Below are 18,579 nucleotides of genomic sequence, written 5' to 3'. Positions count from 1 at the left end.
ATCCAAGCAACTGGTGTCTTCTGTTTGAATATAACGAATAAAGATAAGAAGTTCAATGAATGGTCAAGTGCAGTACTGTGAAGCCAAAGATGTGTTTGTGCTTTGTATATTGGACTTGCATGTAAATTGTAGTGATCAGCAATGGCGACCCATTCATAGTTGTGTGAAGCTAAAGTGAATGAGAGAAGACAGAATGTAAAATATTAATTACAGTCAAAGCAATTACTATGCACTGTTTTGAGAAGCTCTACAAACCCATATAGTAACCCTCACAATCAGAATTATCCAAGCTTCTTATTGTCTGAATTTGTTATATCCCAGTATAGATCCATATCAGTGTAACCATCCTCTAACCATGCTGTAATTTACACATTTTAGAAATTATTTTTAAAATGTGGAGGGCTTAAAATAATAGGTTAAAAAAAAACTATTAGAATAATAGTTTTTTTAAAAACCCATAGAAATAATATTGGATTTGCTGGAGAAAGCAAATTTAGGAATGGTTAAATTATGTGGTCATAACAATCTGTAAACTACCTGTATGTGTCCCTTAGAATCAAAGGGACTAACCTGGAAGAAATTTATTTCAAGATTACTTAGAAATAAGTCCCAGGGTACTATCCAATGTTAGTCTTACTTAGAATAGATCCATTGAAATGAATGGGACTTAGTTTAATCAAGACTAAAATAATTCCTATTCATTTCAGTGAGCCTACTCTAAGTAGGACTAACATTGGATACTACCCCCACTGATTTCAATGGGACTTACTCCAAGGTTTGTGAGTATAAGAGTGCAATCTGAGGCTGCACTCCTTCGCATACGTACTTGGGAGTAAGCCCTACTGAACTCAGTGGGACTTCTTCTGGAGCATATGTATATAGGACTGGGCTGCAACAAGATTATATATAACAGCTTCCTATAGCAGGCAGCAAAACTGATCATCACCCCGTAGCTGCAAACCAATTTTAGTTGAGAGGGTGGTGCCAAATTTTGAAACTAGTGGTTGGTGGAAAACAATTTCCCTAATTTTGAAATCATGCGCCAGTTATGAAGCAAGCAGCAGAACACCTGTTTGGAGTTCTGTCCTGCCTGTAGTTAGCTCACCTTCGTGCTAGCCCTCCCTGCTCCAGAACTCTGAAGGAGTGTTCTGCCATTTTAAATTAGGGATAATTTTTTCCACCACCATATATATAAACAGCTTCCTATAGGCAGGCAAGGAAACTGATTATCGCCCCATAGCTGCAAACCAGTTTTTGCTAAGGATGGTGTCAAATCTTGAAACTTCCCCTCTTTTTCCAAGCATACCTTTTGGGAATGAAGCAGGAAAAGCTGGAGGTTGTATAGTGCCCATGGTTAAGTTTGCACTTTCCCAGTGTCAGTATGCAGAGTAGTCGGAAGCCTCCAATTTATCAGTGGGAATGTTGGGATCTATTGTTCTTAAATTCCTCCTAGCTCAATCCATTCAGGAATTAAAACTACAGATCCCAGAACTGCAAGTGGAGTTAAAGGCATCTCAAATGGAAATGTAAGACTGGGGGTTTTATGCCATGAGTTGGCCAATGTTAGTTTAACATAAGAACCATTCACTTCAATGGGTCTACTCTAAGCAGGACTAACATGGGATACAATCCCCTAGATGGTGAAGGGCTGGTGGGGAGCTCCTTGAAGCTAGTCTTTCCAAACCTTAAGAGAACTCTTGGGGAAAGCCAAAGAATTTCCCCAAGAATTCTCTGAAAAAGTTTGGAAAGATCAAGCTTATTCCAAATTGAGATTTGGAGATTTCCCCATCTCCAGTTTTAGACATTGCAGCTAAAACTCTTCACTCTCTCTTCCTCTCTCAAGTTCAGAACTGCAAAATTGTTTTCATACTATATTTCTGCACTGACCTCTTGCTGTAGGATGTCACATTCCAAAGGTAGGGTAAAGACTCATAGTTATCAAGGAGTATTTCCTTTGTTTACATTTCTGACCATTCCATAGCCTGGTCCACAGTAAACGATATGGCCAAACTCACCACAGTTAATATCATGACTTCAAGGTCACCAAAATTTGATTAGTACATTACTATGGCAGTGTTATCTGGAAAGAACATCAAATCCTGGATATGCGTGATAAAAATCTTTGTTTCTATTTGTCATTGATTTCAATCCAGTCAGTGGAACCTTTATTGTAATATCATATATAAAATATACATTATATTCATTGATTTCAATGTCATGCAGAATCCATTCATAGTAGCAAGTTCATTGTTAATATCAGTGGTAGAAGGCAACCCTCAATTCAAATGTATATAGTTGTACTTTCTGATTATGAATCTGAATTGTGTTTTTAGAGCAACCCTTAGGACAGGAGAATCTCCAACAGATCAAAGATAGATAACAACTTAACACCCTCTACACAGACTGCCTTCAGCATATTCAACGTATTAAATGAGAAGCCAAAATAGTTACTGCTGAGATGCTTGAGAAAGCACAGTTGCCAAGTCAATTACTCTTCTTATGCAGACATCTCGGCTTGGTGATCTGTACCGGATGGAAGAATCCCTTCCAAATGAACTTCTAGTCAGAGAACATGCAGATGTTCAGAAGCCATGGAATCAAACAAAGCTCAGGTTTTTAAGGATGTTTGTGAGTAAGAGGGGCCTAAGGCTGAAAAGGAACATTGCAAGCTGGGAAATTTCACCTGGCAACGGGTTACGTAAAAGGTCAAAATGGAACAGAGAGCCAAGAAATGGAAAGGAATGTCAGGAAAGCAAAGAGAACACAAAGAAAAATTCAATTTCTGCCCATTGCAAAGAGCAAGTTCAGTTCCAGTTGGGAACTGAAGTGGGGACAAAGAGTTATCGTGCCCCCCTTCCCTTGTGTCATAGTCCCAGTCTAGATTAGCTCCCAGCAACACAGGACAAAACTATGTAACAAACACCATGTCTGGTTTGGCCCTTATTGGTGACCTCTTCTACAGTAGGCAATTGTATATGTTCTCTTATCATTGGTTTGTTCGTATCTCTTGGGCCTGAATATCCTTATAATCTATGCCAGGCTTGTTGATTTCTGGATTCACACAACATGCTTCCAGAAGAGGCTTTTTGTGCAATTGCCTTGCCTCAATGACAGAATTTTATGGGGGATCAAGACATTGTCTTCCATTTGTAACCATCTCATGTTTTCCCACAGCTTCTTCCATCCTTTTCCTTTCCATGCACAAAAAAACTGTTAAGGAAGAAAAGACAGAATAGGTGCACAATGCCTTTTGATTGGTAGCACTATGAGACCTCTGTAAGTTCTTCTACCTTGGTTATCACATTATGTAGTATTCCAATTTTTTTTTTACTTTATCACTAGTGCCAGTGTGCATGAATCAGGAGGTACCTGTGGATTTATTGTGCTGGCAAGTAGCCTGTATTTTAAGACTGTGGATTTGCTTACAGCAGGGGTGGGAAACCTGTGGCCTTCCAGATGTTGTTGGAGAACTACAACTCCCTGCATCCCTGATCATTGGCATTACATTCTGTGCTTTCCAAACCAACTTTAGTTTAAAGTAAAGGGTTTTCAGAGCTTTTTAAGTCTGTGGCTTCTCTTTTTTCAGACCCAAGGAAGTATGTGTTACTATTAACTGGTTCCTGGTTTCTCCCTGGAAGCAGACTACCAGACTGCAAACTTGAACATACTTGCTAAGGTAGATTGTAGCAATATACAAGCAAATGTGCATAGAGTTGTGCTGTTATTGGTTCTTTTTCATATTGCTACAGTCTAGACGTCGAAACGCAACTTTGTAAAATGCATCCGCATCCCACTGAACTGTTAGGTCCCTTTTAGGGATGTACAGATTTTGTTAATTCTGTTCCATCTGTGTTTCACAGATTGTCAGGTGTCTTTTGTTCTGTTGTCCGCTTATTGACAGAACTAGATTCTTTTTTAGGGATGTACAAGAATCTCGTTCCTATTTGCAAATGTGCACTTGCACAAGCATGCATTAGTGCTAATGTGCATGAGTACAAGGGCTGTGCAAATCCCCCCAAAATAAAAAATTGGTTCACAAGTCTATGAAATCCACACAACTCAGAAAAAGCTGGCCCACTGTGGAATCTGCAAGTTAGACTCACAGAAATCCAAACTCATTTGAATCCATTGCAGATTTCTCTGACATGCCTAGTCTTTTTCTGCTCAAATTTAAATTAGCACAGCTGTCAGACCCAGTAAAGTAGGGATGTGGAGCTTGTGGCCCTCCAGATGTTATTGGACTGCAATTTGCATCAGCCCTAGCCAGCAAAGCCACTACTGGAGGAAGATGAGAGTTACAGTCCAACAACATCTGGAGGGCCACAAGTTGCCTGCCCCTGCAGTCACACTTGTGGATCAAAATCTCCTATCCAGAATTCCAGTTGAGCTGTCCTGTCATTATACCTGCAGTAGATATTATATTACCGAATATATACAGTCCTTTGCAAGGGTATAAAGAGTTGTTTGGCTTGCATTAGCTTGTGCCACCATTCGCTTTTGGTGTGAGATTTGCACACCACTCTACTTACATAAATCAAGAATGTATAGTTAAACTGGATATTATTATATTAAGCACACCTTTTCTAAAGTACTTAAAACTGGCCGCTTTTTCTCTTTAGCAAAAGTTGCTGTCCCCAGTCCAGATTGGGACCATAGAACAGAGGTAGGAAATTTAAAACTCTTTTTCTTTGCACAGTTTTCTACCTAAAAATTGCCCTCCCCCCTCCAAGTTGATATGAGCTGCAAAGAACACCTTCAGGGGCAAATGGCAGCTTTGGGAATGATAGGATTTTCAGCAGGGAAAAGGTACAGAGGGAAAGGGTTAAATCCTTTCACCATGGTCCCAATCCAGATGGGGTGGGGAGTGGCTGTGGCTGCTTTGGCTAAAGAGAGTAGGCAGCTGTAAACATGCTTTTGAAATGTGTAGTTTGGTCCACAGTGTACCATTCAATAAATTATGTGGGGTTTCATCTGGTTTTGCCACTGTAGGCCTATCATGCCTGAGATCTTCCTTTTTGTAGCCTTACATATTTTGGCACAATGATTTGCAACATTTGCCACATCTTCTGTATTCTTTCCTGTAAGCTGGACAGGAATTTATGCTCTGGCTGATGACACACACAGAGCAGGGCTTTGGTGCTTCTGTGAATCTCTGTGGCAGTTCCTTCTACTTTTGTGCTGTCCCGTGGTGGTGGTGTTTTTGTTTTTGTTTTTTAACATGCTAGGGGTCCCTCTGCTATGAGGCTGAACATCTTTTAGCTTTTGAAGTATAACTTTTCACTGTAGGACATCCATCTCATCTTCTAATACGCCCTCCATCCCCAGCCCCGACAACTGTTTTGTATCCATTTCCTCTGCTCTGCATATCTCCACCCGACTAGAATAAATTGTTATGTCATAATCTGGCTTTCAGTCTGTCTGATTTTAAGCCACACACTATGTGATCATTAACAAGAGATTCAAAACAGCTCCCCAAATTCACAAGTTTGTGTTAATGGTTTTAAAGAAATGGCATATGGATCTATTTCTTCTCCTTCACTTCTTGAATTCTCTAATGAAGAATTGTTGCCTTTAAATTGTAACATTTCTTCTGGGTGCCAAGTATGCTTCAAACACATTAATCTACGCTTGAATTTTTTTCCTTATCTGAATTGTCAAGAAGCTGAAAAGTATACCTCCCTTGCTCCTTACCCTGCCTTGCAAATAAATAGTGCTGACTGAACTTGCTGTCTTTCTTATCTGCTCCTCTTGCAGGATAGTATAATCTGAATACTTGTTTTCATGTTTTCACGTTTTCTAGCTTTTCATTTACACACCAACTTTCCTGGAAGCTTTAGCTGCTGCTGCTGTTTTTGCTTGCTGATTTACTTTCAATATGTTTTGGACACCATTGTGTAATATTTGCTACTGCAAAGTTTGTAAAATGACTGACGCACAAACCAGCCTTACTTAACACCGTGCAATTCTTACTTTGATCTCAAAATGGCTGCTTCTCTAGGTTTCTATTCTCTGCAGGTTTCCCTAGAACTACCTTTCCCTATGCTCTCACTTAAGGAACACTTTATTATACTGTGCTAGGCAGTAAGCACAGAGGTACTGTGGGTAGTTTTGGTGTTCTCTGATTGTCACCAGAATAGATAAAAATGGGAAAGCAACTCAAGTGACTGAATTCTCCCTCCTCTTTCCCATCCTGATGCCCTCTGATCTATTCCACAAGGAACAGAGATATTTCCTAACCCAAAGTCAGTTATCTCTACATAGATTTCAAGTAATCATTGTGCAGATGCTATAAAGAAGTTCCTACAGGTGTGTAAAGTGTGTGTGGAGTTTATTTAGTGGTTTGTACCACTGCAGCACCAGGATATAATATCTGAAGACTGTGTTGCACTGAGAGTTTTAGTAAAAGAAAGAGTTCGCGTCCACTTGCTGGCATTAGCACAAGGGCGGCTTTGCTGTCAGCACCAAAACCTCTGAAGCCCATGGGACATATATCTTTAGCGGATTGTTTATTTTATTCCAAATTCCTACACAGTTTATTATTTCTTTGACTGTATGTCTAACCTCATGTTCCAATGTAACTGCATATTTAACATTCAGATCCACCCTTTGTACTTGGGAGAAAACACATCTCAAACGCCTGCATCTGGGTACTGTGGGGGATTCAGAGCAATGGATTATCTGTGTGTACATGCTTCAACATCCTTATAAACTAAGTGTCATGACTTTAAACAACCAGCCATATAATGCAAAAGAAACTCTATGAATCTAACGGAGACAATCTCCATGTAGGAAAATGTGTTAATAAAAGCAACAGCCACAGTTGCTAATGTTGTATTATTATGTGGAAGATAACTTCTTAGTAGGGCTACTGAAGTCTTGAAAATAGCCAAACTGTTGGGTGGAGAGAGCCCAAAGTAAAAAGAATCTTTGAAAAGGGCCTATTATTTCTGTGAATTTTTGTTGTCTGTGAGAAATGCTGGTTTTATAGCTTCATAACTTTTGTTCCAATTCACAGAACAAAACTTGGATCTGGCACTATATTTAAACATTTGTTTTTCTCTCCTTCTACTGTCAGAACCATTATGTTGTAAACTGCTTCGAGATGTCATTTTAGATATAGTCAAGTGGTCTATATGCTAATTAAATAATAATAATAATAGTAATCAATAACAAATTTTAAAATGTTTAAATTTTCAGTGGTATGTCACCTTCGGGCTGAAAGGTAACTCCTAGATTTATAAATAAAATAATAACAATATTATTAATATCCAAAAAACAATGTTGACAATATGGTCTTGCTTAAACTCTTCAATTGTTATCCCTTGGATGTTGCTGCTATTGCTCATAGAAGTAAAAAGAGGTGGAAGAAATGCAAGATGCTTCACTGCTCTGATTTCTGTGTTACTATAAATGGCTGCCAAGTTTATATTTTTGTAGTTTCACATCCTAAAGAGATTGTTTCCTGCCTCTCAAAGTTCGACCCCTCAAACAATTTACACTTGACTAGTCTCTGTTCAGTTACTTGGGACTGTTTCAGAGTTAAGTATTTTCAGGACTATGGCCCTTTTATGCAAATATGTGAGGTAAGAAAGAAGCCAGTTATGACTGCTGTGGGGAGAGGCAAGTAACATTACTGAGTAGTTCGCAACTCCTACCCCCACTAACATGCAAGGTTATCACCAGAAAGTCCACTTTTGACATTTGCTGCTGCAAACTTTATAAAATGCATGCAGGGGCATGCAGAATATGAAACAAAGCAACTTTACAAGAGTTTGGAGGCAGCCACCTATCTGCATAGGATTGTGCCCTTAGAGAATTATGCATAGTGTGGAAAAAGCTTGTCTCAAAATACTAGGACTTGGGGGTCATCTAATGAAATTGATTGGCAGTCAATTCAGGACAGATAAAAGGGAGTACTTCTTCATACAGTGTAGAGGGTCCCTAATGCGGTCTTACTAAAGGTCACTAAGGTGAAATTGTAAGGCAGAAGTCTGCAGGGAATGCCTGGTGTTGGTGGCGGCGGTGGCAGCAGCAGGCATGCCTCTTCCCTGGATTTACGGCCGCGGAGGGCTCTGGGTAAAAAAAAACACAAAACCCCGTGTACGCAAATGGCGGCATTTGCGTCCCTTTTTTGATTCCCTGTTTTAGCCTACATAAATGACGGAGGCAGTGGTGGGAGTGTTGGGGGCCAGAACATACCGAGGCTGGGCGGCAGGTGCTGGCAGAGCGCTAGGGGCAGGCCATGTCAGGTAAGGGGAACAAGGGAGAGATGTGTAGTATCTGTCCCATGCTCCGGGCCTGTCCAGAGCCAAAGGATAGCTGGGGGAGGTGTGACTCAAGGGAGGCGTTCACCACCGCCCTGATCCCCTCACCCAGTCTCTCTGTAGCTTATAATGGCATAATGAGGCAAGATGGGCAAGGATCAAGTAAGCAGGTGGTCAGCCTTACAGATGAAAGCACCTTGTCCACTTCATCAGAAGGAAGAAGCTAGAACCGATCCCACAAAACCGGTTTGCCACAGGCCGCCTCTTGCTCACTAACTGTATCCACAGCGTGCAGAGTAACACTCCTAATCCGATCAATTTTATCTGCAAAGTGCCTTGCCAAGGCCTCACAGGAGGCCTTAGAATGCTCCAGTGGTTCCGGAGCCACAGGACCGACCAGGCTCCGGACCACTTGGAACAGCCTCCTGGGACAGCACTCTGCAGATGCGATAGAGGCAGCATAATATTCCTTTTTTGCTGCCTTAACCGCCACGTGATAGGCTGAGATTCAGCTCTAGCCCGTGTCTAATCGTCTTTGGAGCAAGACTTCCACCACCGGAGCTCTAGCCGTCTCACCTCCTGTTTCAGAGCTCGTAACTGCGGATTGAACCATGGTGCAGTCCGAGCCCTGTTCAGGGGGAGAGGGTGTTTTGGAGCCACCCGATCTAATGCCCCAGTGATTGCAGCATTCCACCCACAGTGATAAGACCACTCTTAAAGAAGCCCTCCTTGGATCCCCAAGTTCTGCGCCCCTTCCTTCTGCGACCATCTGCTCCCATCGGTAGTACATGCCCTGGTCTCCTCTCGTTTAGACTACTGTAATGCGCTCTACATGGGGTTGCCCTTGAAGATGGTTCAGAAGCTGCAGCTGGTACAGAATGCAGCAGCTTGCCTGATTAAAGGCAGCCGCCAGCGAGATCACATCACTCCAGTGCTGAAGGGTTTGCACTGGTTACCAGTTGTTTTCTGGGCCAAATTCAAGGTGTTGGTTTTGACCTTTAAAACCCTATATGGTTCCGGCCCAGCCTATCTTAAGGAGCGCCTCCAGCAACACCAGACGGGCCGCTTAACAAGATCAGCCTCGGATGGCCTTCTCTCTGTCCCATCAGCCAGGACATCTAGACTGGTGGGGATGAGGGAGAGGGCCTTTTCTGTGGTGGCCTCCACTCTGTAGAACTGCCTCCCTAGGGAACTCCACCCTGCGCCCTCTTTAATGAGCTTCCGCCGTACATTAAAAACATGGTTGTTCAGCCAGGCATTTGGGGTGGGTTAGGGTACTTTAGAAAATGTTTTTATTGTAGAATTGTTTTAAAATGTTTTATTATATGCTGTACATTGCCCAGAGTGGCTGGGTGACCAGCCAGATGGGCGATTAATAAATTAATTAAATAAATAAATCTATGCACATTATACAAATGTTCTGCACACTATTCTAGTGTATTTCCTTTTATTAAACTCATCATATATCAAAACATGCCCACAGCGTATCCAAAGCCTATATATACATATATAATTTGTACCTCATCTCATTTCCTCACGTTTCTGTGCTGAATGCTATATAGTCTGCTTAGAAATGTTTAATACCGTGAAGCAGTTTACACTTTTTAATCTAAACAGTTAAACTTAAATATCAATGAAAGGAAAACATGTATTGCTATAATACATAACGGGAGATTTGCTCACCTTGGAGTGAGATTTATAACTCAAATTATTAAAATACTGTTTGATTACAGAGGTTTGAGCATTTGATCATACAATATATTACATATATTTAACTTACAGATAGTGAAATAAGTTGAGGAAGCAGTAAGTGGCATAGACTGTGTTGTAGTGCTGGAAACAGATGATAATCATATATGCAGAGCAATCCTATGTAGGTCTAAATCAGAAGCAAGTACCACTGAGTTCAGTGGCACTTTCTGCCAGGTACATGTGCATAGGATTGCAGCCTACATGAAGTCCTTAGCATCTGGACATCTCATTAACTTTTGCTATCTCCCTCCCCCTGCCCAAAGTTCTCAGGGTGATCTTGAGATGGAGAATGAAATCAGGGAGGCATCCAATGGTTAAAGTGTGATAGTAATAGGTTACTTCAGTTACCCTCACATAGACTAAATAAATGCATGTTCTGGTTATGACAAAGAGGTAACATTTCTAAATACCCTGTGCCCTAGAACAGCTGGTCATGGAACCGACCAGAGTGGTGGCGACCCTGGACTTAATCCTAAGTGGTGTCCAGGATCTAGTGTGAGACATAAATTCCTGAACAGATTAGAAAGAGCTACCACAGTGTTATGAGATAATTTACATCTAAGTCCAAAATTGCCAAGGAAACGTCTTAAAACTGAGGAGACTGGTAAAAAAAAAAAAGTTGACAGGGAAAGTCAAGAGGGTCAAATCTCTCCAGAATGCTTGGGGGTTACTCAAAAACAAACAAACAAACAAACAAAAATAGAAGCTCAGCTAGAATGTATAACACAGGTCAGGAAAGATACTACCAAGTCCAACAGGTCACCAGCATGGTTAACTATCACTGGCAAAAAGGCTATTTGAGAAAATGGAAGTGGTTCTCAAATGAAGAGAACCAAAAGGAACACAAAGTTACACAAAAGAAATGCAAGCAGACAGTGAGGGATGCTAAAAGGATTTTGAGGCACATACCACTAATATTACAATTAACAGTACAAATACCTTTAATACATTTGAAGCAGGAAAACTGCTAGGGAGATGGTTGGACCATTGGATGGCAAAGGAGTTAAAGAAATACTAAAGGAGGATAAGGACATCACAGAGAATGTGAACTAATTCTTAGCATCTGTCTTAACTGGAGAGAATGAAGACAGATACCTGTGCCTGAACTGACATTTTCAGGAAGGGCATCTGAGGAACTGAAGCAAATAATGGTGATAACAGATGAAATTCTAAATCACTGGTCCAGATGGTATCCATTTGAGAGTTCATAAAGAACTCAAATGTGAAATTGATGATCTAACAGAGACACATAACAGGCCCCTAAGATCAGCCCCTGTAACAGACTAGAAAGTAGCCAGTATAGTGAAATTATAAAAAGGGATACATGTGGGCGGGATTCAGAAAATTACAGGCTAGTTAGCTTAACGTCTGTTCTGCGTAAATTGATGGAAAGCATTATTAAAGATAACATTATCAAGCATATAGGACAAGCCTTGTTGAGGGAGAATTAACGTGGTTTCTGCAAAGGTAAATCCTGTCACAGTAACCTTTTAGAGCATCTCTACACCAGCCTAAAATCCCACATTTAAAATGGGGCTTTCTGCTTCCATTTTAAATGCAGGATCCTGACAGACTCCCTCTACATGCATTTCCTCCCTGCCCCCCTTTCCCCTCCTTTTCCCCCTTATCTGAGTCTTCTGTGTGTTTCATTGGTCTAGCTCCTTTTATTGCGAGTTTTCCTTTTTCATGAAGGAACTCAAGCAGACCTCAAGCACAATAAGCTTATTATCTCCAATCTTTTTACAAATGGAATACAGGTCATTTAGTGTGGGAGATGCTCTGGAGGTTAATGATGTCATCTGAGGGACCCGCAAACTTCCATGAGTAACCATTCTCAATAACAGGATAAAAGCTCCATGTGAAGAAAGCCCTTGGAGTTCTTTGGGAGTGTCAATAATGTGGATAGGGGTGATCCAGTAGACCTTGGTTACTTGGATTTACAAAAGGCTTTTGACAAAGTCCTTCAGCAAACATTCCTGAACAAATGTAGCAGTCATGAGATAGAGGAAAGATCCTCTTTTGGATCAGTAAGTGCTTACAGAACAGAAAGCAGAGATCAGAGAATTCTCTCAATGAAGAGATGTAAACAGTGGGGTCCCCAAAGAATCTGTATTGGGGCCAGTGCTTTTTAACTTCTTCATAAATGACTTGGAGTTAGGGGAGAGATGTGAGGTGCCCCAGTTGGAAGGTGATATCAAATTATTTAGAGTGCAATCTTATGCAATTTTAGACAGAAAAAGGGCCTACAACTTCCCAGCATGCCTCAGCCATGTGCCTTTTAGGTAGTTAAAACAAAAAGGTATAGCAAAGAACTTCAGCAGTAACTGACCAGGAAAGGTATCTTGGTTATGGTGGATAGCTCAGTTAAAGGACTGACCTAGCATCTGGCTGCTGGGGATCATTAGGAAAGGAATCAAAAATAAAACTGCCAATATCATAATGCCTTTATACAAATATATGGTGCTGCCAAACATGGGATACTGTGTACCATTCTTGTCACACCTCAAAAAGGATATTGTAGAACTGAAGAAAGTGCAGAAAATGGCCACCAAAATGATTAAGCAATCCCCTATAAAGAAATGTTACAATGTTTGGGGGCTTTTTAAGATTAGAAAGGAGGCTAGTTAAGTAAGACATGATAGAGGTGTATAAAATTATGCATGCTGTGGAGCCTCAATAATAGAATGAAGGATCCAACGAAGCTGAATGGTAGGAGGTTCAGGACACACACGTCATAGTTGAACTATGGAATTTGCTTTCACAAAGGTATAGTGATGGACAGCTTTAGAAGGGGATTAGATAATTTCATGGATGGCAATGGCTACTAGACATGATGGCTATGTATTACTTCCAGTATCTAAGGCAGTATGAATACCAGTTGCTGGGAACACAACTAGGAGAGTGCTCTTGTGTTCATGTTCTGCTTGTGGGCCTCCTATAAGCATCTAGTTGGTGGGAACAGAATGCTGGACTAGATAGGCTTCTCATCTGATCCAGCTGGGCTCTCCTTGTGTTATGCATTTTTCAGGAAATGGTTAACACTGAACAAAATTTTACCTAAATGATGCAACAGATGTGCCAGTTTTAAGGACAGTTTTGGCAACTTTACAACCTTCCACTTAGGTTTTGCATATTTGGAACAAAAATCTATATGACTTTCTGATCCATGGATGGCTTCTATATGAGACTGAGACAGACAGACAGACAGACAGACAGACAGACACTCTGGCATGACTATGTTGACTGTCTTGGACCAAGATGGGAAAGATAAAAGTTCCTGAAGAAAAATATCCCTCCTAGGTCAAATTGAAAATTGACCAATGTTTTACAGTTCTGACCAGAATTTTATCCCCTTGGCTGATTGCCTAAACTGGGGGATGCACAGGTCCCCCAAAAATTCCAGCCAAGCTATTTTTGGTGTTAGTGTAAATGCATGCATTGTCACAGTGCCCACATGTGCACTAAGACATAGGGGTTGGGACAAGGTCTATAGTGCATTGTGCATGCGTGCAATGTGAATGACGTACACTGTGAATGCACACTGCACTACCATGGATTTTCTATGCACATAACAAAGTGCATAGAGATATGGAGCTGGAAGAATTAAGATGATGCATATTCCAGATTATTTTCAAATGGTTGTAACGGATTACTTTACTTTTTGTTAATTTTAAGATTCTGTTTTAAGATTCTGTTACACATTTATAACTACTAGTGCAGCAATAATGGATGATAAATGGAAATTAATGAACATATAAACATATAAACAACTCCCCACTCCCCTGAAAGATACACTGCATGGTTTGCAGGGTGCAGTAATTTGAGGCTGCTTATATTTTTACCTTCCCAGTAACAAGCCAAGCAGACTAGACCAGAGCCAGCACCTCTCCCCATCAATTGAATGACACTAGCTGTTGTCTCATCCCAGCTCCCCTGTTCAGGCTCCACTGGAGGATCTCTAAGGCCACCATGCCCCTGCCAAGATTCCACTTAGACAGACAGAGGATTGTCTTCACAACATATTCAGTACACATCTGAATACAGCATTTCAACAAAGTGCATTGCTCTCCCATTCCACATTGCTAGTTTGAACAATGAGCCACATGGGGTGATCAAGCTGGGTTCTACCTCTCCAAACTCTTAGGGAAAATTGGTCACTACAGAGATAAAGTGAGATAAACAATGTAAGGCAGTCATCAGCAGCTCCTTCTTCACCATGTTCATGATTTTTGTCTGTTCCAGCTTGCTCTGCCTATTGCTGGGGGAGCCTGTATAGTTCTTAACAGGCAGAGCAGTCACATGCTGTAATGAGCAATGCTTAAGCAGGACCTTATTTTTGAATAAGGAAGTGATGACAACAACATGCTAACAATCATTTGTGGCTGCTTTCCCCTGTCCCCCCACTCCCAGTGCAGAGGTGGGCAACCTTTCCAGCCCTGGTGGAAGGAGGCTGCCTGGTTGGGGGTCATATGCACATGTACACATGCATGAGATTGTGAGATTGCTGGGGGAGCCTAAAGCTTCTTCTCTCCCAGCAATCCCAGTCAGGATCAGTGTTTCTCCACCACTACCAGCCTAACTAAATCATTAGGGCCCAATGAAATAATTAAGAAAACTTAATCATAATAGCAGTTGGTATTGATCTGGCTCACAGTACGATATATCACTGTATCCCTTCAGTGCATTAAGAGCTGAGCTACATTTTATACGGCTCATATGCCAAGCAGCTTGGTTCTGCATGTCTAGCATGCTGAATGGTCCCTCCTGAAGCTGTTTCTAAAAGCGGAGAAGGCTGGAGAGATGTAAAGGACATGCTCTCTGGTCACATGGGGCCCTTATCAGACACACCCTGGGCAAAGCAGTCCTTTGCTAAAGGAAAGGAGCTGTGGGCTGGCTGGGCTTTGTCCTTCCATGGATACGTGCGGCATAACTATTCTGCCCTGCTCTGGCTTCTCCCATTTCCAAACTGCTATTCATTGAATATATTTCTTATGTAAAATAAACATTAAAAGTAATAAGTGATATACTTTTTATCATTTTAATACTGGCTTTCAGGTGTTAACAAGCTAAAGTGCTGTCATGTTTCTTTTTTTTTCCTTTTTTAATTTTCAGTTCATATAAAATTCAGAATATTGATACATTCTATCCTGAAAATGCAAACAAGCACAAATTTAGTCTATGCCTGTTGGCATCCCCAAGAAATTTGTTTTTCCATCTGCAGCATCTTTCTTTTGAAACCAGGGCTTTGAATTTGTTCTTTGAAGATAAGCATCAAGAAAGTAACAGATCCCGGGAATATCACTTGGAAAGTTGGGTGGAAGCTCCTGCCTTGAACGAGGAGTAAATACAAAGCCTGGGTAATCCTTCAGCAACCTGCAGCAAAAATTAAAATGCTGTTATTAGATCTAAAAATAAATGTAGCCTATAAATCCTGAAATGTAAGTAATTATTATCTAAGGAAAAATAATATTTGTTGCTATTTGTATGTGGGTGTGGCTGTTTTATTCTGAACTAAGGACTGCAAAGATCTGTAAGGACTTCCAAAGCACACATGAAGCCCCATATTCTTTCACGATCCAGTATAGGAACATTTCTGCACACAAGTTTCTTTTAATATCTACACAGGTCTGTCCTAAAGAGAATGAAACAATTTGTGGAACTCTGTATATGCCTCAAAGCTTTATGTATGCATCAAACCACTGAACTGGTGGTATGAATAAACATGACAGCTGTTCTTAGTTTCCTGAAATCACAGTCCTATGCATGTTTAGACAGAAAAAAGTCCTTCAACTCCCTGGTAGTTATAGGACTTTTTTTCTGTGTAAACATGCATAGGATTGCACCCTTAGTTACGGTCAAATTCTATTCTGATCTCTGTGATCTTATATATGAGATTGTATCTGCCATCAGTGAAGCAAGTGGATGATTCATAAAGGATGAGCTCAATATCTGCTGGAATCTTTCTGGGGTTTGTCTAGATGTAAATCTTGAGTCCTCCCTTTCCTCCTTTTCATGATCAGTTTCTTTTCTTTTTTAATGCTGCATTTGTGCTATTGCATCTATGCACTTAATTATTTTGGTAATCTCTTCTGCCAATTTATTTTAAAGTGGAAGCTAAACATGACCACTCCTTGGTCCTGCAAAACCAGACATCACAAATCCATCTCAAAGTTTTCCCATGTTTGGGTAACACTATTTGACACACTACATCTAATTGATTGAGAAAGTGTGTAAGTGTGACAGTGCACAATTGGGTGGCATGTGTGCATGTGTGTTTGTGATCCAAAGCCTGCAATTCAGAAAGAAGGAGATTCACACATGAATTGCAGATATACTAAAACAAGTACCAAAAAAGTGAGGAATAAAAATGAAGTGAAATACAGTGAAAGTATTGGTCTGGATATAGTCTTAAACTTATGTGAAAAAACAAATGATTTAAGATGGTGCTGAAACTGCAAATAAAAATATTCAAATTTCCAACATTCATTGAATGAATTAGTACATTTCACAAGGTATACAAAGGTCAATGTTAAATGTATGTAAATGAGCTTCTTTCTTCACGTTTAAGTAACATCAGCATTTCAAAGCAGGCATCATGTTTTATTTGATGGCTGTCAGATGAAATTCAGAACCAAAAGCAATTAATTGCAACTGTGCTACATCCTTAATTGTAAATCACATCTAGGAGCTATCAAATATACAATGCCAGTTTTGAAATGCTTACTTAGTGTGCTGAAAATGGCTCATTTACATGTATGTCACCAATGGTGTAACAGCTCAAGTAAGAGAAAACTCTTACTTGAATTACTGTCAGAAGGAGACTGAGGGAAAGAGGGAGGCTCAGTGCAGTTTGTTCCTTCCGAGGAAAGCTTGGGGAGGGCACTTGGGGCCCTGTTCTACTCCCAGTATCATTAGCGTACAAAAGGACTCCAAAGTAACAGATTTAGGGCACAATCCTATGGCCGCTAGTCAGCGGCTACACAGCCATAAGATAGGTAGGTTCCCAGGAACCGACCTTGGAATCCATGCGCCGAGGTGGGTTCCCAGAAAACCGACCCCCACCCCCTCCCATGCTGTCTTGTAGGCAGCGTGGAACGGCCCCATGCTATGCACTCAGAAGAACAGCATGGAGTGGCAAAAACGGGCAGGGGCGGGGCAGAGAGATTGGAAATGCTGGTATGAAACTTCCTATGTGTCATCCGGCCACCGCTTCCCGTGCTCCAAGGTCCCACAGCTAGACAGCCGAAATCGGCTTTCTATCCATAAAAGCAGGGTGGGGGGAGCAAGGAGGAGATCCATTCCTCACCACTCCTCCCACCCTGCACTGGATAGATGACTGTTGATCCAGATAAGATTGCTCCCATATCTTCCAGGATTTGGGGGCAACAGTTTCTTGTCATCTAGCCCATTCCACTGTGAGATGGTTCTCTGAAAGGAGAATATCACTGCTTCTCTGAAAGGAGTTTAGGATTGTGATATAAGTGAAATAAAGCAATACACAGGGACACTGAAATAGAATGAGCTAGATTCAAATAGAATATGAAACAGTACTTTGAGGAAGAAAAAGATGCAGGTAATTGTGAAAGTGATAAATTAACACTGTACATTAGTACACTGTACATTAGTACATTAGTGACAATGTACTAAATTACAATAGTAGTACATTGTAAACTACTATACCTGTAGGTTGTTGGGCTGACATTTATTTTCCTAGGAACACTGCAAGATTCAAACTTGTTAGCAAGTGTTACGTTGTTGCCAAATAGACAATATCGTGGCATTTGAACACCTACTACACCGGCAAAGACAGAGCCAGAATGTAGGCCTATACGCATCTGAAAAGCAAAAGAAGAGATTTTAAAAAATATCTGTTTGATAGACAACAAAAATCAAACCACTAATCACACTTAAAGAGGCTTCCCTGTCCTTCAGCCCTTGGACAGGTAGGTCTGCTCACTAGATTATCTCTGATCATGATGGATTATGATCACAAGCAAGAAGTGCAGCATGGAGAGCAGTACTCAGTAGGTAGAAGGGAGCGCTTTGGATTCTCAGTCTCAATAACCATTAGTCAAAACAAAGCATGTTCAGCAGAGAAGACTAAGTGCAGCCCAACCAGTACTATTTATGCAGAACACTATTTTAAACAAGGCATGTGTAGGGCTTTTGAACAAACTCTATTGCACATCAGCAATGCTTTCTGGAGACTTAGCCCATAAACCTCTTACTTGGAAAGATGTGGGGAGAGGCTAATTCCCCAAGATTTAGAAGGGCTAAAAGTTGCCAGAGTGGGCACCTTAATTTCCAGCTGAGAATACTCCTGGCTTTTGTAAATAGATGGGGATAACCTTCACATGATGTGATTTAAAGCAGCTACAGCATGGCTGTTCATATGTAGATATCTCCATAGTGCAGCTCAGAAATGACACCAATTTACAGGTGCGCATCATGAAGACCCAGAAGGTCAGATACTTGTTAAATTCATGTTAATTGAAGTGCACAATAAGGGCATACAGCTCATTATCTTTTTTCTTCTTCAAATCCAGCTTTAATAAGTGTCAAA

At 40.8% G+C, this 18,579-nt stretch overlaps 1 protein-coding gene across 7 annotated transcripts in view; it reads right to left on the bottom strand.

Moving 5' to 3' along the window:
• Nucleotides 1–15,095: 15,095 nt before the first annotated feature.
• Nucleotides 15,096–18,579, bottom strand: part of GUCY1A1 (guanylate cyclase 1 soluble subunit alpha 1) — a 41,248-nt gene continuing 37,764 nt past the window's right edge. For all 7 annotated transcript variants that reach the window (XM_084856340.1, XM_084856337.1, XM_084856342.1 and 4 more), the window contains 2 exons: nucleotides 17,697–17,851; nucleotides 15,096–15,389 (listed from right to left, as the gene is read on the bottom strand). In XM_084856340.1, coding sequence (XP_084712466.1) covers nucleotides 15,188–15,389; nucleotides 17,697–17,851 — 357 coding nt within the window. In that variant the 3' untranslated portion in view covers nucleotides 15,096–15,187. The remainder of the gene's footprint in view (nucleotides 15,390–17,696; nucleotides 17,852–18,579) is intronic.

Source organism: Heloderma suspectum, chromosome 5 (assembly GCF_057233095.1).
Source record: "Heloderma suspectum isolate Gila_16-S chromosome 5, 16-S_ref, whole genome shotgun sequence".
NCBI classification, from domain to species: Eukaryota; Metazoa; Chordata; class Lepidosauria; order Squamata; family Helodermatidae; genus Heloderma; species Heloderma suspectum.
Note: the sequence above shows the minus strand (reverse complement) of the source record. Positions and strands in the feature narration are given on the sequence as shown.